At 34.3% G+C, this 27,267-nt stretch overlaps 1 protein-coding gene across 1 annotated transcript in view; it reads right to left on the minus strand.

The window, feature by feature from the left end:
* LOC129806701 (uncharacterized) overlaps positions 1-25,125 on the minus strand; it is a 34,614-nt gene extending 9,489 nt beyond the window's left edge. Inside the window, exons 1-2 of the mRNA XM_055855472.1 lie at positions 25,122-25,125; positions 16,718-19,309 (exon numbers count right to left, since the gene is read on the minus strand). Coding sequence (XP_055711447.1) covers positions 16,718-19,309; positions 25,122-25,125 — 2,596 coding nt within the window. The remainder of the gene's footprint in view (positions 1-16,717; positions 19,310-25,121) is intronic.
* Between the last annotated feature and the right edge of the window lie 2,142 nt (positions 25,126-27,267).

Here is a 27,267-nt window from a genome sequence, read left to right on the forward strand (position 1 = left end):
CTTTACGGAATGCTTGAACTCACGAGATAGAACTATCTGTCAATTATCTTTTCATAAAGGATTTTAGGTCCATAAGGGTTTAGGAGAAAGCGCGCTACTTTTGCATGAGTTAAGCTTTGAAGGACTTACATTTTTTCAAAATGTTTTCAATGAATTTGACCCATTATAAAATAGAATTTTAATAACAAGTCCAATACTTCAAATGGCCCGAAAAGAGACATGTGTCAAATTCTTTTAGAATATAGGAAGACATTGATTTCTCCGAAGCTTAAATCGTCCGAACATAGAACGCATTCCCCTGCTACTGAATAAAAAGATTCATAAATTAAAAAAAAAAACATTCAGAAATCGAAATTGCTTAAAGTCACATGCGCTTTTTAGAACGTTTTGATAGTAGTAACTAAGCTTAGGGGAGACTGGGGCAAACAGTCACAAAACGGATATTTTATTCTTTTACAAAGTACTCGAACGCCCCAGAAATTTATAATTAGCGCAGTTTTCTAGGAAATTTACCGCTCTACAACTTTGTGAAAGTCATTTTCCTCTATTTTGTAAGGAAATACGTTTATCGAGCCGTTTTCTAAAAGGTAATTTTGTGACCATACTCAAAAATGCTGGGGCAAATAGTACCAGGTATGGGATATTATCACATTTTGATTCGCTTTATTACGGGATTCCGTAAATTAAAAAAAAAAAATCCTAGATAACATCTTATAGGAAATTTATTCCTCTACTCCTTTGTAAATCACCATTTTTTCTAACTGAACGATAAAAACGATTTTCAAGCTATTTTAGAAAAAAAACACAAAAGACTGCAAATCGTTTGACCAATGCAAACAACAAGCGGCGACACATGGCATTGACGTTCTTTTTGCCGTGAGACATCATAAATTGTTTCGGTTTTTCTTACTTTTTGCTCCATACCTTTTGTTACTTTTTACCCCAAGTTGTCGTTTTTAATAAAAAGATTTCTTGAGAGAAGAATCTTTGTAAAATTCTAAAATAGATAGCGGCTTATTCAGAGAATCCAAGTCATTTAGGAAATAATCAACAGTGCATAAATTTTGAATAATGTAGGTAATAATTGATATATTATGCAAGGAAAATATTTTAAAAATAGGGCTAAAAATTTTGACATTTTTTATTTTCTAAATTCCTTGCTCGAATTCGATGAAACATTACAATATCGAAAGACGTTTATGGAAGCTATTTGTGGTAAAAATTTTAAGCCGCTATCTTATTTATCTTCGAAGATATTGAATTTTGAAATTTTCGATTTCTGACTTTTTGCCCCAGTCTCCCCTACAGAAAACAAAAAAGAATTAATATTTAAAGATAAATCATTTATTGGTACTTTACCTTACCTTACCGTTTCATTTATCGATTGAAACTGATACAATCGAGTTCAGAATTTCAAGGCCTTTCCAAAAAACCCAAATCTGAGGGGCAATTCACGAAATTAACCAGTCAAAATTTTGACTGGTTACTGCATGTTTTCTGTGAAGCGAATTTCGCCAACCCGGTAAAAGGTGCGTCTCCTCGCTAAAAATGGAGGGTGTACAAGGTTTTGGGTCTTGTACCTGCTGGAACTTCTGGGTGTACCCAGACAATTTCACCCGCCAGCTCGGGACCGGCGGGTACGATTTTTTTTACCAAAATCTTACGAAAAAGTTATTTATTTGCATTATTTCATTTAAGTAAAGATACCCAGACACAACAATAATAATAAAATATTGTATTTTAAAATTTTATAAACGTTAAATACTTCATGCGTTCTGAAAAATAGATTTTGGGAAAGTTCAGTGATTAAAGGAATTACTATTTACGGATTTTTTAGGTCTTATATTGTTTATTTTTAAATTTTACATACAATATTTCACCAAGCTAAGACTTCTACAATGATATTAAAAAAATTGTGATATCAAATTATCCTTCTCAAGACCACCACGAGTCAATAAATACACGCATCAAATATATTATATTTGCAACGTTTGAAGTACCATTTACCACGTTTAAGTACAAAATGAATAAAATTTTTATTATCAGAATAAATACAATTTTTCTGATGCTACTCCTGACTCTCGAGAAGTAATTGGTCTTTACAAACTTACAACATTTATCATAATTCTTAGAAAATATATGTGACGACATCTTTAATACCCAAATAATTTTTTAACATTCTAATATTTAAAGTTTAAATTGTATTTAGAATATAAAACAAACTCAACGTTATTTTGGAAAAATGGATTAAAATATAAACATTTATATTTGCACTAAACCAATATTGCTTTATTTATTTTATTTGATATGAAGGATGTGAAGCAATATAAGTAACACCATTCAATCTTCAACAAAATACACCAAAATATAAATTATATTGGTATTTGAATTAGAATCAGAATGCTTCTTCAAGTTCTTAAAATATTATAACGACTCCCAATTTTAAATACGCGCCATAAATTACCTGACAATTGCGTTTTGCCTACTTTTCGGCGAATAAAAACAGACTGAAAAATGCATTAATTAGGGTTATTTCACTTTTCGCCACACCAAATGTGTCTCCGCCATATTCGCCATCCAGTCAATTTTGACTGGTTATTTCGTGAATTGCCCCTCTGATCAAACTGGTTAACAAATAAGCCCACCAGAATGATTGAAATTTGACCTTCCAAAAGTCAAAAAAAAAATTTATTCATAGTTATATATATATATATATATATATATATATATATATATATATACTAGATAATATTTGTTTGGGGGGCGTTCAAGAATACAAGCTGTTGTCTCATATAGTTTAACCTCTAGCCCAGTAACGTTAACAAAGCGAATTCGTATTTTTTGTTACACTTTTAGAATTCACGCAATAAAATATAAGCTCTAATGTTAGTCAATGAATCTGTTTACATTCAAATAAGTTTTCTTAAACAATAGTTTTTCATTTCTAAATATATAAAAAAATATAAATATATAAATAAATATATCTTGCGATTTGTGACTTTTATAATGAAAATTCTACTTTCACATTATTAATTTATTACATTTATGCTAATCGAAAATAACACTTTTTTAATAACTCTAAACTCAATAACAACTTACAAGTTATAACTAATAAGTCTTTATTTTCCTTATACCTTCTATCTTTTAATAATACTTTATTAAATATTCAATTGGAACCTTATGCCTCAGGATCACGTTTCCCAAAATTCAAGCTCTTTAATTTAATGGAATACTAAAATTTTTTGAAATATTTCCTGACTAATTTCAAAAGCTAAAACGGTATATTTTTTCTGATTATCAACAAAGAATTAATACCAGTTTCATTTCCTTTGTGAAAGAGCAACGTTTAAACAATATTTTATGAAAATTTCTTAAAATAAGTAAATTATTTTAATCTGAAAATAATTGCATTATAAATTATATTCATTATAAAGTATACTTTATTGCTAAATAGACCACTTCAGAGCTTATTGTTATCACTTTGTTTAGCAATATAATGGCAAAGTGGAATCTATTGCGACTTGCAACTGTCCATTAAAGTGGGAAACATCCCGACTTTGTATTTAAAATCTATTCAGGAGTAAATTGAATTGTTGGGCCAATTAGTACCTTCTAATAGAACAGAATTACTTGAAAATTGACCCAGAAATTGAAAGGACATGAAGCAATATAACAAATTTCCCTTGATTACATTCATTTTATATTGAAATTTCATGAGACATTCCTTCTGTAGGAAAATTAAATTATACACACAACATGCAATTTAATTTCATGCTATAAATAGGACATGAGACATATATTTAATTCCTTTAGTGTGCAAAATACATTTTGAGCTGGCGCAAATTTTCTGTAGGCAAAAGTTCAAAACAACATGGAATATCAAAAATTGCAGAAGTTTAACATTAAATCTCAATCAACAGTCAAGACACGTAGAAATTTTCTGTTTTTATACATTTTTTTTAAATATTATATTTCTCATATCTTGAATTCAAAAGTCTAACTTTAAAATAAAAAAAAATACCCTGAAGCAATTGAGCAAACTCATCTGTATTTCCATGAATGTTTTATTAAATGTAAAGCGTGAAAGCGATTTTATGCAGCCAATGAAAATCTACATGTGGATAGGGTGACACTTTGAGCGATGTTCTGGGAAGAGCAATTGAGCCAATATACATATTTTCATATCATATGTCTGAAATGAATCTGTGAACGACAAATATTTGCGTAGAAAAATAAAATGTCACATATAATTTTGCTGTTAAAATTTTCAATATGTCCATCAGTTATTTTAATCCTATTTAAACCAACATTTATGCTGTATTTTATGTGACAGTTTGAGGTAACGATGGGTAACATTCATTAGTTTTATGGACTGATATTTCAGTAACAGCTCTTCAATAACCTTTTCAATTATCATATTACTCTTTTTTGTTTTACTTTTTTTTTTTAATAAAAAATAACAATTATTTGAAAAGGCAAAACAGTCTGAAAAAAAGAGTACAATTATGATAATTTTTCTATGTGTATTAGGTGTCACAGTAACCCTTATAAAAAGAAATTTTTACTAAAAAGTTGTTAAATTAAAATGAAAAAGGGTGGCAAAGCGTCACAGGCTTTGCGAAGTACTCGAACTCGTGACTTAGATGCTGTACCTCTAAAATACTTCCGCACCATTTATCGTTTACCGATTCTCTATTGATTCATAAATCACTCAAAATATCCTACAAAATAGTTTTAAGACTAATAAAATTTATTTCCGAATAAAATTTACTCACCGATTCATAACAGCTTCATTTATTATTGGTTCACAACCGATATGAACCAATTAATAAATCACTGAAAACATTGCCCAAAATTGCTTAGGAGTAATGCAATTGATTTTAGGATAAGAATATTAGTTATTGGGTATAAATCGATTCATTATCGATTCATAACCAAATAGAATTAAATCAGGATTGTCAGGAATTCTAAGTCCATTCCAACGAGCCTAAACATAATAACTCTTCGGATAAGAAATGCAACGATATTTTCGTATAAGAACGAAATGGCCGCATAAGTACAAATATATCCAAAATTAAAAAAAAAAAATCGCATGTCGCCACGTTTTCGAGCAATGCAAAAAAACATGGTTTTGGATGAAAAGAGAAGGGGTGGGAGTGGGAAGGGGGTAAGTGAGGGACATATTAATGGTCCCGGGGTGGACTTATGGAGAGATGCCCCGAAGGACTCAAGTCTCTATCTCTGACCGTTTGGCCTCTAGGCTTGGTAACGGCCGATCGTACAGTACAGAACAGATGCACAGTTGGACAGACGGACAGCATTACGTCAAAAAACTCGAAACTTCAGATTTATAGAATTCTACTAAAATATGACTATGAGGGATTATATACTGCTCTCTCTGTGGAATTCAAGTAGTAAAAAGATAATATATTGTGACACCTTAAAAATGTTACTATTATAACGAGAGAAAGTTAATTCTACCCTGTTTGTTTATCGATGATATTATCGAATTTGAGCTTTCTGCTATCTTCAAATGCAGTTAGATAAGCCATTAATACCAAAACAATTATCAAACTCTGAAATGTTTGTACTAATTTTACATAATTAGTAAAATATGATATAAATAAAAAAAAAACTATTCTTGTTTTTAATAATTGACACGTGCCTATTTTCAGACTACTAACTACCGCATAACTAAGAGAACGACATTTGGTTATGAATTATGTTATTAGATATTTATTAATCGTATCGAGACACTTTAGATAGATAGATAGGAAAGTAGATAAATTTATTTATCAATCATGCTTACGAAGTACATTTTCGTTTTATTGAGATCCCGAATAGTTTTCAGCGCCCTCCGCCGCCTTAGCGTTCGTGACTAACCTCCGGAGCAAAACGATGGAAAAGCTCTATCTCAGGTTTATTTAGTTTATTTCAGGTTTTTATTTAGTATTACAATGTAATAATTACAATGCACCACGTTGTGGAATTTATTACCTGTGTTAATATAGACGATAAGAATACAGATCTTCTAGGGAACAATTGGGCTCTTAGGCCCGGCACAATACCTGAAGGAGAACAATAGTGACTATACAGATATCGTGTGGGAATCCCCGGAAGACTCTGGTCCTACCTGTACAATAGAAGTGAGGTTAATATCTGGATCGTATGACAAAATTCCAGTTCTTCGTTCACTCCTATTATATCACTTGTTTATTTACGATAATAAACTCCACAGAATATTTATTTATAAGAATTTGACTTTTTAATTCATTAAATGATACGATGGTAGAGATTTAAAAGGATTTAACTTGTCTTCTTGGTCGCGTGGCTTCTTCTCGTGTCTTGACTTGAATGAATGAATATGTGTGTGTGTGTGTTTTTTGGGAATAGTGACGTTGTTTCTACTTCTCACCTTCGCCGTGGCGCTGATGTATCCCTCACTCGCTACAAACCTCACAAGGCATTCAGATATTTGCATCGGGCGGTACTCGTACCCACAGCTGTGAGAGTTGAGTCAGAGATCTCACCGCCCAAGAGCCAACGATCTTACTATTGCGCCACTGAGATCCGCATTTGATTATGACGACATCGTTTTAGAGACTATGACTCTACTTTAACGACTTCAACGGATTGACTACATTTTTATTAATTTTACAGAAATAAAATGAGTAAATTTAGTGTCGAAATGTCGACGTCAGAACGACCATTAGTTCTGTATCAGTTCTCTCTGATCTGAACGTGCGATCTCTGAATAGTGATCCCTGTGTTTCCAAATAGCAATAGAATTCATAGTGTAGCAATATAATTTTTCCTGCCTGTAGGAAAAATTTCAGTTCGAAACCTAATGAGTAGGACATTCAGCCTGAAAACGATGTCAAGAACTAAAGAACGAAAATCAGGAAAGGTAATTTAATCCATCCACTTATCTGGTTCACTTTATTAGATTGAAATTTTACGATGTAAACTAACATTTACGTCGCGTTGTGAGAATTAGGTTTTTCTACTTGGGTATGTACAATGAACACTTCCTCACCCTCTTCTAGGGTAAATGTCCTAATTCAAAACCATTTGTACACGCTTTCACTTTGACAGAAGATTCAACACATTAAGTACATATTTTTTTCTAAAGAGAATTACATGAATTTGCTCCTTGACTCTTCTAGAATGTTACTGTTTCGTCAAAATTCTTTAAATATAATTTGAAAACTTCTTAAATACAAGAAAAATGCGCGAGCGTAAAATGCTTCTATTGGAAACATATTAATCCAAATGGAGACAAGCGAAAGTTTGTAATTGGAGACAAAGAGTGTAAGTAAAACCGCGACGAAAGGCTTCCAAAACCCTGTTCAGTTGCTCCTGAGTGCAGGATTTGTTCTTATTCCTGGTCTTTTTTCCTTTCCCATCTAAAACAATAAAAAAAAATCTCTCCAAAAAAATCATATTTCCGGGGTTTCCTATTGAAGCATTTGCAGACACTTCAGAAAAACCCTTTTTGTTCACGAAATAGATAATTATTTCATTTGAAAACTTCACGTACCGTTAACAATAAAGATTAGCACTTAATTTAACTAAAATTAGCCAGAAATATGACATAAATGTTAAACAAAACGAATAAACAACAGTCACCTTATTCTGTTTTTCAATGGAAAACATGGTCGATCTATGAAAAATTCTATAGTGAAAAGGTACACTTTTAATTTTTCTGAGAAATTAACAAATTAAAATTTGTGAATATGAATGGATTTTCGCTTTATTTGGAGCAAAATTAACTAAATAATGAAACTGTGGTATAGAAAATATATAAATATAGTAATTTAGTACTGTATTTATCGTGAAAACAATGATGTTTCCATTTGGAGTAGCGAAAAATTTCCATTTGGAGCAGGTTTTTAATTAGCTTAATTTACTCTATAGTCACGAAAAAATATTTATGGAACTTTAGCAGAAGTATCAAATTCATTTTTTTTTTCTGTCAAAAAATGCTTTTAAAAGTGCAATTATATATGACTGCTTATTTTAATCTAACTTAAACCTCATACAAAGTTTTTTTTAATAATAACTAGACTGTAACATAAAATCTAATAGAAAATTATATATAATTACCTTGCTCCAGATGTTTTCTATTTCACGACAATGCAATGTGCTTTATAATCCAATCATGCAGTAAAATTTGTTCTCTTAAGTTTGTTCTTGGTGCATAAACTTTAGATGAAGAATTAATTGCAGAAAAAAAATTCCGCACTAATGTTGCACCGTGAAGTGATTTTAAATTAATATTCCTTTAAGTGCAAGCACCTGTGCTCCTTCTCATGATCTTGGTGTCCAAACACTTGGAGTATGGTCTTAATTGTTTTCCACTACGAATTAAAATTTCATGTTCGAGAAATTGGGTTTCCCAACACTTGTTAAACTTCTATACACTCCTCAAAGTTCTATACACTTCTAAGTGTGTTTTGTCCCAAATTGTTCTCTAAAATAATCTGAATTCTAAATGCTTTAGAAGTGGATTATATATTTTTTCACTAATACCTCATTAATTTCCAATGCAAACGCTAGAATTTCTATACTTAAGTTCTAGCTAGATTGTGCTATCAATTAGAATGGTGTGAGATTTATCATTTAGTATACCCTAATCTGACACAAATAACAAATTATTTCTCGTTGTTTATTTATTCTTGGTCCGACGATATGAAGAATGGTTTGGTAAGCGGAGTAAATGTACGAAGTATAAATCGTGAATAATCCCGGATGGATTTTGCAAATGCAAACATATTGAATTTCTCTATGGTGGTTGGTAAAATATTAAGTGAGGCTCTCAACAACCTCACCTATTGTTGCCATCACGAAATATAATTTCTTCCAATTGGGATAAAACTTACAGAAAGTAGCTCTTGAAAGTTCATGAGCTGAGACAAGACAGAATGAAATTAAAAAAAATATATATATTTGAAAAACCGTGAAACTTATACGACCCCTATGGTAATGGATCAATTCACTCTTAATTTTTAATTAGTATTAATATGAAATTTACTGCTCTATAATTTTGTTGAATACTGTTTTGCTCTATTTCAAAAACCCTCTTTTCCATATTTATATTTTCAATCCATATCTAAAAGGTGAGTTTGTAAAATTCTCGAAAATTCTGGTTTTCAGGCATGAATTAATTTGTGATATTTTGACTTATTTCAAAGCGAGTTTTGCTTCATTTCGGCAAATTAGTGGGAAAATAACAAATAAAAGTTGATTAATTGATGGAAATAAATAAACACTTAGGGTAACTGAACCAAATTTCGGCAAGCTTACAATTTCGACCACTTATTTTTCCTCAAATTTCCATGAATTTCTTGTTTTTGCATACTCTAGACATTATACAATGCTATATAAACAAAAAATGTAGCTTCTACGAACGAGGATGATGTGAACGACTTTGGAAGAATTCCAGAAGGGCCAGGAACTACGAGAATCAAGGTGACCAAAATATTACCAAAAGCTATGTCTATATTTTTAGTTATTTTAAAATGTATAAGGAATGATTTTTTAGAGATAACAAGCACGATAAACTATCTACAATATTTCTAGCAACATTTGTTAAAATCAAGTAGTAAAAAAATCAATTTGTATTAAAAAATATTATAGGGTAAAGTGATACAAGTTGGACATGGTTTTTTTCTTGAAAATGTGTTTTTAAGCACAAGGAACCAAATTATGAAACTAAAGTATTAAAAATATACAAATAAAAATGAAGTACTAAATTTATCAAGAAAAAAAGCCCTGTCCAACTTGTACCACTTTCCCCTCTTTACCCTATTTCAAACTTAAGACTTTTGCACTTGCATGTAACTATGCTGAAATTTGGTAGAGTTACCCTTTTTTTAGAATTACATTCCCTTCTGTTGGAACCTAAATAGTTACCGAAAACCAATGTTTAAAAAATATATAATATCTTTTACAGCATCTTAAAGACCATTTCAGACCGACTTAAAATCTCACCAACTGTAGCTACTTCAGACTTAACCCTAGTCTTGATCATATTTTGCATTATCCCTTGCGAATACTCAGCTATAGTGTTTTATTGTATGAGAACTGCATTGCTATGAGCAACGAAATCAATGATTAAAATTTATAAGGATCTCTTTGGAGAGTTGCAAATTCAACGAGCCTTTTTGGTAGAAGAGGTCGTCTATATTTCCCAGAAAATGTGGTTAATTGCACTAGCTAGAATAATTTCCTTATAGATTTATTTCATGAATTTGGTCTTAATTTAAGCTTTTATAATGAAGAAGACTATTCAACATTAATGCGTTTAATTGAAAATTCTTCACTATCTCAAATTGTTGGAGTGATTACATTTAATTTAGTGAAAATTACACAAAGTTTTCCGAAGACATTCGCCATTTAATTGAATTTTAAATTGTTTTCAAATATTCAGGGAAATTTGCTTAGTTGCTCTTCTAGTATTTCTGGCTCATGAAACTGATGTAGAGTATCTGTAAGAGAGATGTTAAAGTGTCCTAGCTTTGTGGAATGCTCGAACTCATAAGATAGAGGCTTCCGTGAATTATTTTTTAGAATGATTTTTTAGTGCATAACTACCAATAAATTTGATACACAAATAAAAAAATCACTTCAAAATTAAAATTAATTAAGAAATCCCTTTATTAGAATATTTTTAACATGAGTAGGGAAATTATGCCAACTTTCGGCCAGCTTTAATTTTGGAACACTTTGAGTGTAACTTCGGCCAAGCAACTAATTTAATTAAAATTATTTAATTTTGTTTGATTTAATCTTCGAATAGTCAATGACATTGTTCTCTCCTAAATATTTATTCTTTTTACAGACTGTATTTGTATAAAAATTGTTAAATTTTGGGTATAATTTATTTATTTATTTATTTAAATTTAAATTTCTTTATCACTAAACCTACCGAACGTTTTTGGTCGTTTTTCAGTTAAATTACAAACTATGGTAGAGTGGGATATTCAACGAATTTGTCTTGCAAAAGAGCAAAAATTTAAATTTAAACACTGAAAAATATATTAGGGGAAGTGTGCTAAATTTCGGCCAGCTTCTAATTTCTGCCACTTTGAGAGTAATTTCGGCCATGGAAATAAATTAATTAAAATTATGTATGTTATCTTCGAATAGTAAATGAATTCATTTTGCTTTTAAATATTTATTCATTTTAGGATGTATTAACACAAAGACCGTTAAATTTCAGTTATAATTTTAATTTAAATTGCGTTGTAAAATCTCAGTAGAAAGAGTCTTACAAAAAATGTGACAGATCGATCGTGTTTCTAGCAGTCTTGTGATTTGTGGTGAAGTGCAGAAGGTTTTCCTTCGCTGTTTTTCATGAAAATTGATTAGTTTTCTTTAAATATTATTTCTGTTTATGTTAATAGTGAATCAATCTTTAAATTTCGGGTAAAATTTCCCAGCTGGATCCTGTATTTCGCGTGAAAAGTATATACTTTGTGAGCGTCTCTCCGGTAAGGTAGTGTTGCCTATTCTGGCAACATCTTTTGCTTTCCTAAATTTCTTATTCATTTTATTTTATTTTTTTTTAATTTTCTGAGTTCTACAATGTCCAGAGAAAAAAACCATCGCTTCTATGAAAAAGATGATATGGAAAAGGCGTTAGAAGAGTTCAGGAAGCGCAAATTGCTACGGGAATCTGCGCGTAAATTTGAGATGCAACTCTTCAGGTCTTCAGGACAAATTACACGGAAGATCTCAGGGCTTGTGTTACAAAAGATAACCAGATAAAAGGTGACCGGAATTTCATTCAAAGTGGCCGGAAAACTACCCAAAGCAATGCCCATGGAAGTGATTTAAAGAAAACTAAAATGATAAACTAGTTTTCAAGGTTCTACACAACCCTCCCGAAAAGTAAGTAACAATAAATATCAATATGAATTAAAAATATTGCATTTCAAACTTAGGACTTCAGTGCTTATTTGCAACTATGCCGAAATTTGGAACCCTTACCCTAAAACTTAGACATAATTTTCCATACGAGAGCTGCGCATATGCTCCCACTCAAATCTTGTTTACTTACCAATTTTAATTTCTTTTATTTATCAAGATTGTTTCTTTTTACTCATTGAATTTGCTTGGTGTATTACTAATTTTAATTTTTTACTTACAAATTTTGATTCTGCCAGATAGATAATACTAAATTTGTATAAGTTGTATTGCAGTGTTGTCGTTTCAGAGAAACTTTAATGTCTAATCCCCCTTCAGTTTTCTTAAAATATGGAATAATGAGTGCGAGAGTTGCATATAAAACATATAAAAATGTCCCAGAGCAAAGAGAACTTTTCGTGGAAATATGTAAATTTTGCACATCAATTTGGAACTTTATGTGTTCATGTGATAGAAATATCATTGGTAACATAAAAATTTTTGTCTATGTCTGCACTACTGAATATTTTTAGCACAAAATGGAAACCCATTTCAATTTGCAAAGTAAACTTTGCAGTATTGAATAATATTTTTTCTGCCCTAACTTTAGCAAATAAAATGCAATAAAATATTTAAAAAAAAATGGATGTAGAACCGTCATCCCCATCATCAGAAAATTGATTTGATATTAAATTAGAGCTCTTCTATATCCAAACATAATGTTACAATAAAGTATATCAACATTACTGGTGAGATTAAGACTCAATCATCGCTTAAAATTATGATGATAATAAAATTTTTTATTAGACATTGTCGTCATTACTAATAAAAATGCTCAATAAAATCATGGACATCAATGCAGATTGCAGAGAACTTTAACTCATGTCATAATAATGCTGCAGAGGTTAATGAATAATCAATATAACTAAATTGTACTTCATAGTAAATGTCAGTTATTTTTGATAAAGTTTGTTTAAGTAATATATCAAATAAAATTCCATGTTTAAATATGTTGATAACATTTTTCACTTATTAGAAATCTCAAGAGCAAATTCACGAAAGCGCCTTATAATTCTAAAATCCTTTCTGTGTTATAAACTAATTTTCCTGCAAAATATTACAAAATTTATTGTAAATTGATGGAGAGTGTTACATTAGAAAAGGCAAGCCTGTATGAATTGAAATAAAATTAGTTGGTGAATTTATGAATTTTATAAATCATCTTCAATAAAATAACCATCTTAGGAAGTTTAATGGTAATGTCCTTAAAGACTTTTCCTCAACTTTTCTCCAACATCTTACAGAATGTCTCCCCTCTGGAGAATTGAGGGTCTAATGGTCAGAGAAAAGAGGCTCTACTTTATTCATCATGGGGAGTCCAAATTCATTCACTAGAGGGTGAAACTCATTTTATTTTGAGACTATTTATCACGCACAAACCTTACCAAGTCCATTTGTATTTTCCTCCCAAGACAGATGAAGATAAATTTTATAACATAGCAATATGTTTCCATAAGGACTTGGCTCCTCCATCTATTTCACCCCCCTTTTTTGTTATTATGATGTAAACTATTTTATACACTGAGAACAATTCGTAAATAAATTGCACACACAATGGAATTTAAGTTTAAAATATAAATTTTTATATCACTTAATTCAAAATTCAATTCTACTTGAAGGCGACGAACGTAAGTTGTTTTGGTGTATGAAAATACCTCAATATACCTCATTGGAGTAAGTATGCATTCCTTTTAATTGTCTAAGGGTTCCGGTAAAGTCTAAAATTATTCCAATTGCTAAAAAAATCGATCCCAATTTCAAAGATACCCCACTTCCCCCTAGTGAAATTTTCTTTCACTTTTATTTATTATTCATTCATTTTAAAACGTTTATCCCTATTTGGACCGAAGACTTATGCCCAAAATAGACACAGGCTGATCCTCGAGAATACTCAGCTCGTAAAATTTGGCGGTAAAGGATCAGCGCAAACTATCATACACTGAGGATTTAGGATCAAGGATTAGCGTTTTCAGCGTAAATTTCTATTAAATCTCCACACTTTGATTGCTGAAAGGCTTCTTAAGGTGTCTACACATTGGAGCTGATTTCATCAAGAATTATTTCAAGAATTTTTTAAAGAAAAATTCATATTTTTGAAGGAATTCTTGAAGAAAAATGCCTCCACATTGGGTATTTTATTTTCCATCAAAAATTTTTTTTGACAGATTGCCATCATTTCCAAGTCTCTTGCTCTTCTGACTGTTTTTCACGAAAATTTGTTGTTTCACTGCTGGAAAAAGTGAGAAAAATGTTTGGTGAAGTTCCTTGGGATAGTATTTAGTGAATTTGTGAAGAAAATCTTCTAAATATGCAAGGGAATAGTGTTTTTCTGGAGATGTCGTTCCTGGTGGAATCCAACCCAGCCTTTGAAGGAACATTTCCTGTGATTTTCCTCCAGAAATTGCCGGAAGTTAATCCATCTGTGTATTCTTGAGGTGTTCTACAGTACAGTGGCCTCGTACTCCATGGATTGGAAGATGGATGGAAAGGAGAAAATTTACGGGCACTTTGGAATCTCTATATGCCTTGGTTACCAATTAAAACAAGAGCTAACCAGAGCCACCGAGGAGATCTCAGTGCAAACGAGAGCTGTCCGGAGCTACCAGAAGCCATCACTTGAACCCCCAGAAGAACATCAGAATGATCTTTTATATCATTCACTTTCTCAACCACTAGAAACTATGTGGGATTGCTTCCTTTCGAGAACACCAGAACTGGATAGCTACAGGCCTTCGATTCCTCCGTGGGACTCCCAGTTTGAGTAGTAGTGTATGAAAAGGTTATGAGAAATAAAAAAAATCTAAAGTAAAATCCTTAAAAAAAAGTTTTTTATTGAATCAATAGATAACAAAATCCAAAAAATATATATATATTATTTTTTATAATTCAATTTTCTAAAAAGAATTACAATGAACACCAAAGAAAAGCTTTGTAGAGTTGAATGTGATCCACTGTTGATGCAGGAAATTTGATAATTTCAACCACTCCAGTACTTTCTCCGTGTTGCTTCCATGTCCTCCTATATTTATTTTGAACTCCTCAAGCGATCTGCCACTGCTCTTTGATTTTCAGTTCTAAAGTTTTTGCCAAGAGCTGATAAATAGAATCCTGAATCTTTTGATCAGCCGGAGCACTTACGTCCATGCTCCTGATGGGTTGGATTCCACCAGGAACGACATCTCTAGAAAAACACTATTCCCTTGCATATTTAGAAGATTTTCTTCACAAATTCACTAAATACTATCCCAAGAAACTTCAACAAACGTTTTTCTCACTTTTTCCAGCAGAAAATAACATTTTCGTGAAAAACAATCTTGAATCGTGATGGTTTCCGTCAAGAATTCTGTCAAGAATAACTTTGATGAATTTTATTCCAATGTGTAGCGGGTAATTTCTTTCAAAAATTCTTGATGGAAATTACCTTCAATTGGATATGATTTTTGAAGAAATTTGTCTACACATTAGACAAATTTTCTTCAAAAATCCATCTTTTTGTCAAAAATTCTCACCAATGTGTAGGCAATTCTCTTGAAGAACACTTCTTGAAGCTCATTTTTGATAGAAATTTCTTATAATGTGTAGACACCTTTAAGTGCAACATCAATGGATTTTTTTGAGATCAGCCTGATCCTCCAAATTATGGGCTGATCCGCGAGTGTATCGACATCAATCCTCATTTTTCGAGCTGATCCCTAAGCCGATCCCTGTGTCTATTTTGGGCTTTAGGACAGCCAGATTAGCAGTCTACCCCACACCTGCCGATCCTCCTCCACTTCAAGAAGATGTTCGCGGTCGATCCGAAAGTTCTCCAAGGTAAGATCCTGAATTTAATTCAGATGTCTTATCCTAGGTTTGCACCGAAGTCGACAAGGGGTTATTCATAAGCAATTAGAGTAACTTGAGTTCCTGATTCCCTGAAAAAATATATGATTTCCCTGAAAAATATATGAGTTATCTGGGTTTCCTGAAAAAAATATATGAGTTCCCTGAAAACTTAATGGGATCCACGGGTTCCCTGAGAGTTCCCAAAAAATATATGAGTTTTCCGGATTCCCTGAAAAATGTATGGGTTCCCTGGGTTTTCCATGTGTTCCCTGGCCTGACTGGATCGAGGTCCCCGAAATGAATTACTCTTTGGAAGGCGACGCCTCTTTACAAAGGCATTCATATCTTTTTGTAGAAATAGGGTCGAAAGAACACCTATCGACACTTTAATAAATCGTATCGTGACCTATTGGCACCCTATTTTGTATCATTCGGGATTTGAAATTCAAACCTATATCCTTATAAGAAAAGGGAAGATTAATGAAAAAAAACGTCATTGTACTTGCATTTTTTTTAGATACAATAATTAAATTTTAATATTTTGACGAAATTGTCAATAGGTGTTCCCTACCGAACAAGTGTTCCTTTGACCCTAATTCAATTTTATCCGAAATTAAATTTATTACTTCAGAGAAAGTTTTTAAAAAATATAGAGTTGAACTATGAATCGGTTAAAATTGATTGCAAATCGACCAAATATTAAGAATATAACGAAGAGGAAGACCTTGGACTATGAGCAGGATTTTTCCCAAAACTAGAACGACTGAATAACTTTCCTCTTGGAAACGAATAATGCGGAACCAATTTTGGGAGTACAGATCACGTTGAAAGTTCATGGAGAAGAAGAAAAAGCGATACATAAATGTTAAAATGATTTTATTATTTCTGTTGACAAAGGGGTGAAGGGGGAATCAAAACGCACCTGAGAATGGATTGGATGTGGTCAGCACGACGCCCTTGAAGCCCTGGATGTCTTCAGAGGCTGCACACGCACCTGAGAATGGATTGGATGTGGTCAGCACGACGCCCTTGAAGCCCTGGATGTCTTCAGAGGCTGCACACGCACCTGAGAATGGATTGGATGTGGTCAGCACGACGCCCTTGAAGCCCTGGATGTCTTCAGAGGCTGCACACGCACCTGAGAATGGATTGGATGTGGTCAGCACGACGCTCTTGAAGCCCTGGATGTCTTCAGAGGCTGCACACGCACCTGAGAATGGATTGGATGTGGTCAGCACGACGCCCTTGAAGCCCTGGATGTCTTCAGAGGCTGCACACGCACCTGAGAATGGATTGGATGTGGTCAGCACGACGCTCTTGAAGCCCTGGATGTCTTCAGAGGCTGCACACGCACCTGAGAATGGATTGGATGTGGTCAGCACGACGCCCTTGAAGCCCTGGATGTCTTCAGAGGCTGCACACGCACCTGAGAATGGATTGGATGTGGTCAGCACGACGCTCTTGAAGCCCTGGATGTCTTCAGAGGCTGCACACGCACCTGAGAATGGATTGGATGTGGTCAGCACGACGCCCTTGAAGCCCTGGATGTCTTCAGAGGCTGCACACGCACCTGAGAATGGATTGGATGTGGTCAGCACGACGCCCTTGAAGCCCTGGATGTCTTCAGAGGCTGCACACGCACCTGAGAATGGATTGGATGTGGTCAGCACGACGCCCTTGAAGCCCTGGATGTCTTCAGAGGCTGCACACGCACCTGAGAATGGATTGGATGTGGTCAGCACGACGCTCTTGAAGCCCTGGATGTCTTCAGAGGCTGCACACGCACCTGAGAATGGATTGGATGTGGTCAGCACGACGCCCTTGAAGCCCTGGATGTCTTCAGAGGCTGCACACGCACCTGAGAATGGATTGGATGTGGTCAGCACGACGCTCTTGAAGCCCTGGATGTCTTCAGAGGCTGCACACGCACCTGAGAATGGATTGGATGTGGTCAGCACGACGCCCTTGAAGCCCTGGATGTCTTCAGAGGCTGCACACGCACCTGAGAATGGATTGGATGTGGTCAGCACGACGCCCTTGAAGCCCTGGATGTCTTCAGAGGCTGCACACGCACCTGAGAATGGATTGGATGTGGTCAGCACGACGCTCTTGAAGCCCTGGATGTCTTCAGAGGCTGCACACGCACCTGAGAATGGATTGGATGTGGTCAGCACGACGCCCTTGAAGCCCTGGATGTCTTCAGAGGCTGCACACGCACCTGAGAATGGATTGGATGTGGTCAGCACGACGCTCTTGAAGCCCTGGATGTCTTCAGAGGCTGCACACGCACCTGAGAATGGATTGGATGTGGTCAGCACGACGCCCTTGAAGCCCTGGATGTCTTCAGAGGCTGCACACGCACCTGAGAATGGATTGGATGTGGTCAGCACGACGCTCTTGAAGCCCTGGATGTCTTCAGAGGCTGCACACGCACCTGAGAATGGATTGGATGTGGTCAGCACGACGCCCTTGAAGCCCTGGATGTCTTCAGAGGCTGCACACGCACCTGAGAATGGATTGGATGTGGTCAGCACGACGCCCTTGAAGCCCTGGATGTCTTCAGAGGCTGCACACGCACCTGAGAATGGATTGGATGTAGTCAGCACGACGCCCTTGAAGCCCTGGATGTCTTCAGAGGCTGCACACGCACCTGAGAATGGATTGGATGTGGTCAGCACGACGCCCTTGAAGCCCTGGATGTCTTCAGAGGCTGCACACGCACCTGAGAATGGATTGGATGTGGTCAGCACGACGCTCTTGAAGCCCTGGATGTCTTCAGAGGCTGCACACGCACCTGAGAATGGATTGGATGTGGTCAGCACGACGCTCTTGAAGCCCTGGATGTCTTCAGAGGCTGCACACGCACCTGAGAATGGATTGGATGTGGTCAGCACGACGCCCTTGAAGCCCTGGATGTCTTCAGAGGCTGCACACGCACCTGAGAATGGATTGGATGTGGTCAGCACGACGCTCTTGAAGCCCTGGATGTCTTCAGAGGCTGCACACGCACCTGAGAATGGATTGGATGTGGTCAGCACGACGCTCTTGAAGCCCTGGATGTCTTCAGAGGCTGCACACGCACCTGAGAATGGATTGGATGTGGTCAGCACGACGCTCTTGAAGCCCTGGATGTCTTCAGAGGCTGCACACGCACCTGAGAATGGATTGGATGTGGTCAGCACGACGCCCTTGAAGCCCTGGATGTCTTCAGAGGCTGCACACGCACCTGAGAATGGATTGGATGTGGTCAGCACGACGCCCTTGAAGCCCTGGATGTCTTCAGAGGCTGCACACGCACCTGAGAATGGATTGGATGTGGTCAGCACGACGCTCTTGAAGCCCTGGATGTCTTCAGAGGCTGCACACGCACCTGAGAATGGATTGGATGTGGTCAGCACGACGCCCTTGAAGCCCTGGATGTCTTCAGAGGCTGCACACGCACCTGAGAATGGATTGGATGTGGTCAGCACGACGCCCTTGAAGCCCTGGATGTCTTCAGAGGCTGCACACGCACCTGAGAATGGATTGGATGTGTTATAACCCCTCAAGCCAATTATCCGGCTGGAAGCGATCGCGATTTTTGTGGTCACTAAGAACCCCCGGAAGCAGATTGAGGTTATGAACGTCCACGTGCTGGTGTGGTGTGGGCACAATTCTTCAGATTCGCACTTTTCCCAAATGACAATATCGCGCAAAGGAGATAAAAACACTGTTCTCAGATTTGATTCACTTGAATTTTAATCAAATTTATAACTTTTTTTTTTAACAATGATGTCTGAATAAATTGATATATTGCAGAGAAAAGAGAGCGAGTTTTATCAGTCCGCGCCTTTTATATCTTTTCCAAGTCCCGCTATCCTAACCATTTCCACTGGAAGTCTTCTCGGGTTGCCATACGTACACTGAGAGTTTTGAATTCAAAAAACATCGCCAACCCGGCTGACTGCGTGGCATCAACAATTTCTTTTGTTCAAAAATTATTCGGAAGTATTAAAAATTTACTTATTTCTGCTTTTATTATCCTATAATCAACTTATTACGACTATTTAAATAAGATTTTGATAAAATCCCTTATGCTTTTAAATAAAGGAATAAATGTAATGTTTAATGAAAATAAAATTGAATAATATATACATGACCTTAATTTCGGTGTTTTAGAAAGGCTGATACCAAAGAGGATAATGATCAGGGGAAACTGGGGCACTACCGAACATGGGGTAGCACCGAACACTAATTTTATTTTTAAACTACTTGAACTATCTCAATCATTTCTTCAGTGGACAAGCATCCCTATAATGCTTTTAAACTCCATTAGGTCTTGTCCTCTGAAGTCTAATATCTGATTAAAAAATCGCAGTGTTCGGTGCTACCCCGTGTTCGTTGATTCCTCAGTTTCTCATACAATATGTATGTCTATGTAAATTATCAAAATGATAATTCGTCCTATAATATTACATTATTTAATTCGGAGAGAGGTGTGAAGAATCCAAGAAAAAAACATAGAATTATTCTTATCGTTTTTTCGTAGTACTGTAGAGACAGTAAATGCGGGTAGCTTTGACCACTTGCTATTCGTGAGCTTTTCTCTAATTTTAGTACTAAACAATGGTCTTTATCGTTCCAATATACCATATCCGATCAGTGAAGATCATCCTTAAGTTCTAGAATTAATAAAAAGGGATACAGTCACCCTCGGAAGCCAAAGCCACCCACATCTACAGCAATTACTATAGAGCACACAAAGATAATGTTTTCAGAACTGAGAATAACCTCAACGTTATATAATGATGTAATTAAGGTAAAGTGCCCTTTAGTCGGGTGCTTCCTCAATTCGGCCAGTGGGGTTATTTATTCACTTAGGTTTGCTGTAATATGATCTAACCAGTCTAACATTACAATGCCAATTATATTATACATATCAGTGAAAGTTTCATAGTAAATGACTATATAATGTTAAAAATGTTTTAAATAATTCCACAGGTCGAGTTAAGGAACCAGCCGACTCGAGGGTGGTTCCTTAACTCGACCCTACCCTAAGTGAAAAATCATATGCAAAGTTTATTATCTATAAGAGTGAACGAGTTTATTGGATATAGATTTCATTTACTCTCACTGAAATACCAAAAATATGTTTTCAAAATAAATCTTACTGTGCATTGGGGAATTTTACGAAACGAATCAAAATACTAATTTTGATATGTGTAGATCCCATTTGACCAGGTAAACGTGAATTAAAGCTCAGAACCAGAAGGTATCACAATTCTAAATAGCGAGCAGTTTTATTGCTTTTAGAGAGCCTAATAGGTTATTCATCTTTAATAATCCAATCATAAGTTTTTTTTTAACAAATCGTGATTGATAAGAAATTAGAGTAGTTAATCCATATGGCTAAGTCTTAGGTCTGAAGCCCGTATTACCTAATAATTCAATTTTTAGATGAATTGTTCCTATGCGTTATTTTGCACTAAAAACCAATTGAATTGATAGATCTTCACTTATTTATTAATAAAAACTAATACTTGGCCCAGGAAAACCTATTTAAATATGCGAAAATAGCATAAATGTGGTGGCTCAATTAAATTTAAATTCAGAAAATTAAAATGTTAAAATTGCTCATTAATTTCAATTTTATTGCAATTAAACAAGTATCCTTTTGAACCAAATTGTTCTTATTAAATTTATTTACTCGTAATTAATTATTATACGTGGCCAAAAAATAAGATAAGTACAGTAATTTATTGATAAACTTGTACGCGAGTGGAGCATCAGTATCGGAAGTAATTTGCTAATTTCCTCCAAAACCATTATTGTGCCAAAAAATCTCCTGTTTATATGCTTCACACAGATTTTCAACAAGATGTATGAGAGTCGCATCATCAGGCCTTTCCCTACAAATCTTTCTTCTGGCTTTGGGTATCCTTCTGAATAACAGATAAGTGACTTATAAGGCATTTTAAGTACTATCACACATTTTCAGTAGGTACTATCACACATTTTCCGGAGTCATTCACAATTAAAAATCTCGCGGCACTATTTAATATTGAGCAAATTTCGTGCAAAATGTGTCCTGGCTGTGAGAATTTTTAAGTAAATTCTAGAAATCTTATAATGCTCAGGTGGCTCAATTGAATTTAAATTTAAATTGTGAAAATCCTAGTGTGATAGTACCGTTACATTTATTTTCCTAAATATATTTCTGATTAACTAAGTTAAAGTGTAAAGGATTGTACAGAAAGATACTCCTGCCTTGACAACTTCAATAAACATTTTCAGATTAATATCATACATTCCAGCTGCTTTTAGTCCTAATGCTTTTTGTGACATATACATCATCATTAGTAATATTTTTTGCTCATCTAAATCTAACTCGTACCAATTTGTGAGATACAATTCTGTAGACAGTCTCTGTGTTTTTGAAAACATGAGTTCCCCAAAAATGCATACACTTCCAAACTGTCCAAATATTGCCAAAAAATATGGAATAAAAGCAATATATTCTTTACTGAGAATTAGAAAAAATATGCAAAAGACAAATACTACACTAGTTGCAATTTGAATTGCAATTGTAAAGTAAAATAATTTACAAAATATACTAAATTTATCGAGAATATTGCAATGGAATTTATGAAGTTGGATTAGCACTCGTTCTTTGTCACTAAAGTCAAACTTCTTAATATGCTGTATGATGTCTCGAAAGATATTCAAGACAGCTATAAGATAGAATCCAATACTAATAAGAACAGCATCAGGAATTGTGAGGATTATAATTGATATTTCCAGACAGAGAAACTGATGGATGTGCTGGTAGAATGGGCTGGCTTTTGAGCTTAGAGAGACTCCAGGGACAGCAAGTACCATTGAGTCAAAGTAAATAAAATAAAATATAATCCCGGCAGCGGTCATTAGACTTACTGGAAATAGAATTCTAGTTAATAGTCGAATTATTGTTCTTGTTTATTTAATTTATAAACCTTACTTAAGAATTGTTTTAATTTCGCCAAGACTCTTCTTTAGGTACTTTGTATAAACTTTTGGAGAATCTACAATCAAATCAAATTCACAAACTTGGTGAGCTTCCTCAATAAACAAAAAGAGGACTTTCAACTGATTTGGTTGAGTAAGAATTGATAAAGTTTTTGTCAAAAGTTGCAGATATCCTGCAGCGATCGTAACTCTTAAAAGAAATACCATCAGAGTCTGTTCAAAGTACACTAAAGTGTAAATTGCAGATATTAAACAGTATATTTCAAAAATCACAAGGATACATTTTTCGTAACCTCGGACAACTTTCCACGGTATAAAGGATAAGTTTAGGATGGACATAAGACGTTTGATGAACTTTTTAAATTTTTGATATTCAGGATAGCACTCGATATATTGAACCATCTTGCACTGTTCACAAATGAAGAATATTTTCACGAAATACATCACTTTATAGTTCGCTTTATGTTACATTAATAAGTCATTTTATTCCTATTTCTGTCATTGCACTGAATGTTTTAAGTACTGTGTTATAATGGAATAAGTACCTTTGCTCTATTGATACAAAAGTGTTTACAGGTGGGTTGTACACATACATTAAATATTGATCAGGATTCAATGGAAAAATATAATAATATGGGAAGTGCTCATAATTTGGGACAGATTGTAATTTTGAACACTTTGAAGGTAAAGTTGAAAACTTTATTGGTATTTAGTTTATAGAATTTTTTAGAATTAATGAATACACAGAAAAAAAATATTTCGTAAAATTATTCGTAAATTTTTGTAAAATCGTACTGATGACTTACAAAATGCTCGTAAATAATGCCCAGCGCACAATAACTTTTGTTTAGTTAACATGTTTTTGACATTTCAATGAGAGTGAGTGAGATCTAGATCTAGTCATCTCGCTTATTCTCATGGAAAATTTTGAAAACATGTTTACAAACAAAAGTTATTGAGCGTTGATCATAACCCACAAAAAAGTTCGTAAAATTTTATACTTTTTCACAAATATTGTTTATAATTTGTTCATTTGACGAGTATTTTTTGCTCCAGGTGTTCCTGTTTCCAGTAAACAAGGGAAGGACATGGTAAGTTGGGTTCTTAAAATACCAGCTGTCCAAAATTTCAAGCAGGGTGTCCATATCAACAAGCAACGTGTCCAAAATTACAGTCAAATAAATAACTATATTTCTAAACATGATAATAATGATGTAAAACTACTTTTCAATGTTCCAAATAACGTCCCTTGAAAAGAAGTAACAAAAACTAGAATTTGTATTGAAAATATTGCACTTTAAATGTAGGACATTGGTACTTATATCCACCCAGTTCCAAATCATAAGCACTTCCCCTATTTGTTTTAAGTTTGATTAAAAAAGGCTTTTTGAAAAAGGTAGTAAATAGCTTTCATATATCATGTGATTTCTGAACTTCCCTGCATATTGATTAACATTTCGTAACAGTTTGTGAAAAAAAGTAGGGAAACTGTATCAAACTTCGGCATAGTTACATACATGCGCCAAAGCCTTAAGTTTTGAATATAATATTCTTAATACAAATTGAGTTTCTTTGCGTTACTTCTTTTCAAGAAGTGTTGCTTGAAACCTAGTATCATCTTTGTTTTCTCGAAATCATTCCTAATATATTTTAAAATTAATAAAAATATAGACATAGCTTTGGGTAATATTTCGGCCACCTGTATTCTCATAGTTCCTTGCCCTTCCGGAAATCCTTCAAAGTTTTTTTTCACGTCATCTCGTTCGTCGAAGAGACATTTTTTTTGCAATGTATAGTCTTTGGAGTATGAAAAAACTAAAATTTCATGGAAATTTCAGGAACAAAAAATTGGCCGAAATTGCAAGCTGTCCGAAATATGGTTCAGTTACCCTAAGTGTTTATTTATTTCTATCAATCACTAATTCGCCAAAATGAAGAAAATTTTTATTTGGTTTTACAATTACCAAGTATTTAGTAAATTTATCACAAACACTAAATTTTAAAACCAAATTCAAAAATCTATTTTTCTCAGTGTAATGTTTCTTCCTATCTTCACAATACAAAATATAACACAAAGCATAATTCACACATGCAAATTACCTCTGGTATCCGTGTGAATAAAATAAAATGATTCACTAGGAATCCTGTTTTTTTGGCGAATCCTTTCTCTTTTAGCTGGAGGAAATCCCTTCTCATTTTCTACTTTATACAAAATTGAAGTAACGTCTGAAGAGCAACACGGTAGAAAAAGGATGTTTGAACAGACGTCTGTGAATGAAAATGAAAATGAAAAACTTATTGAAGCAATAATATTTCTGCGGAGGTGTGTCCCTATCTCTTACCCATATCCTGTGGAAGGTTGTTGGTTCATTGTGTAAAATTAAAGACATTTACTGAATGATACATGAAACTTTAATGCCATTTTGATGTAAATCTGGAAACATTGTGCCCTTGGGTTTAACTATGTAGTAGGAAATACAAGAACAAGACAACACAGCTAATTCTGAAAATAAACCCTTTTGAAGTAACTTTAAATTCTTAAAATCCCATCCATGTTGTCTTTCCGCATCCAGAAAATTTTGTCATGAAATTTACAACGAGTTCAGGAACACCTTCTTGAAGGAGAGAGCAAAAGAAGTCAAAGTTTTGTAAACTGAAAGTCTGCGATTTCATTGACTTTCACACTTGTCTCGTTTATACACTTAAGATAAACCAGATTTATTTTAAAATCACAAACAATTTAAGAAAAATTCAATTGAAACAGCAAAGTCAATTTAATTCAATTTCAATTCTATTTCAATTTAATTTTAAGCACATAAAACGTAAAAAAGATAGGGAACGATGGGGCAGGTACAGGCAGCAGAAGTTTTTGTTTTTGTTTAAAGACTGACTTGTCAAAAGCTTAATACATATGAAGCTAATTAAAGTAAGCCAGGTTCACTTGGGTATTAGCTGCTCGTATGTTTTTATAGTACCAAAATTTTAAATTTATAAAATTGTACATGCCTGAAACTACTCCACTCCACTCTTTAGTTCAACTCAGTCAGTGCGAATCAACTTTTAAAATTAAAAAATAATTGTTGTCAGAACATTTCATTTTATTTCTATTAATTTATTTTAGAGCTAGAGAGAGAGGGAAATGTCATTCAATCGTTTTTCAATTTGATACCAGCCTGTCGTTCAAATGGTAAAAAATATTGCTTTACGTTTTTAGGTGACCCTATCCACAGGTGAGCAATACGTACAAAATTATTTTACATTTTCACATTTCGACTTGTCAGAATATAAATCGAAAATTCGTTTTTTTTTTTGCAAAATTTGTTTTTTCGCTTTTCGGATACTCCTTGACACCCTCTACCTTCCCTGTGAATATTATACCGAAAAGTTAATTATTCCCAAAGTTATATCCTATCACCATGTAAATCTGAACTTGATATTGCTCTCCTGTAAAGTTGGCCATTCGCGACTTATTCGTTTTATATTCTGAGCCGTCGATTTTATGTTTTTATGAAATTTCATAAAATTTTACAATTCTTAATTATTTAGAAAATTAATAGAGCAGCGAGAAATAAAATGAAATATTCTGACTACCATTATTTTTCAATTTTAAAATTAATCCGCACTGATTGAGTTAAACTAAAGAGTGGAGTGAAGTAGTTTCAGGCATGTAATAATTTTCTAAATTTAAAAGTTTGTGATTATAAAAAAGTAGAATTAATTTAATGATAGATATCATCATCATCATTTTCAACCGCTTAAGGCCTCGAGTCAGTCAGTAGATAGAGTAGTAGCTCTATGACTGCGAGGTCTTGGGTTCAAAGCTGAGCAGCAGCAGAAAAAGATTTCTCATGCCATATCGGCTTTGAATTCGTCCAGTGAATGAATGAATAGTTATGTCAATGGTGCATATTGGCAAAAAAAAGTGAACCGCCTAAACAATAGAGGCTGGTACGAAAACGAGTTTCGACATGAAAGTTGTACTTCAGTCGATACAAATATTCGCTGTCACTGATCCCAAACACACACCGCGAAGGGATGCTGTGATATAGTATAGAACAGGAATGGGGAAGCATAAGGGGCCCAATTAGTGGCCTGTATGCATCGGAATATCCGAAATGGAGAACTGACCCCTGGCAAAATCTTATCTTATCTTATCTTCAACCGCTTATCTCTATTGGAGTTGCAGGCTCACGAAATCAAGGTTATCAGCCCACGCCTGTTAATCTTTCGCCACTTCCGGAAATATTCGGGGTCGATCAAAAAGCGGTCCAAGGCAAGATTCTGAATTTGGTTCAGCCACCTTGTCCTAGGTCTGCCTCGAGGTCGACGCCTCCTCACAATGGCTTGCATAGCTTTTTTGGGGAATCTTTCTTCATTCATGCGTTGAACATGTCCATACCATCGAATTTGTGATCTCTCAACCCGAAGAAGCAACTCCTCGACTCCTAGTTCCTCACGAACGGCTATGTTTCTCACTCGATCTCGACG

The sequence above is a fragment of the Phlebotomus papatasi genome, chromosome 3 (assembly GCF_024763615.1).
Source record: "Phlebotomus papatasi isolate M1 chromosome 3, Ppap_2.1, whole genome shotgun sequence".
NCBI classification, from domain to species: Eukaryota; Metazoa; Arthropoda; class Insecta; order Diptera; family Psychodidae; genus Phlebotomus; species Phlebotomus papatasi.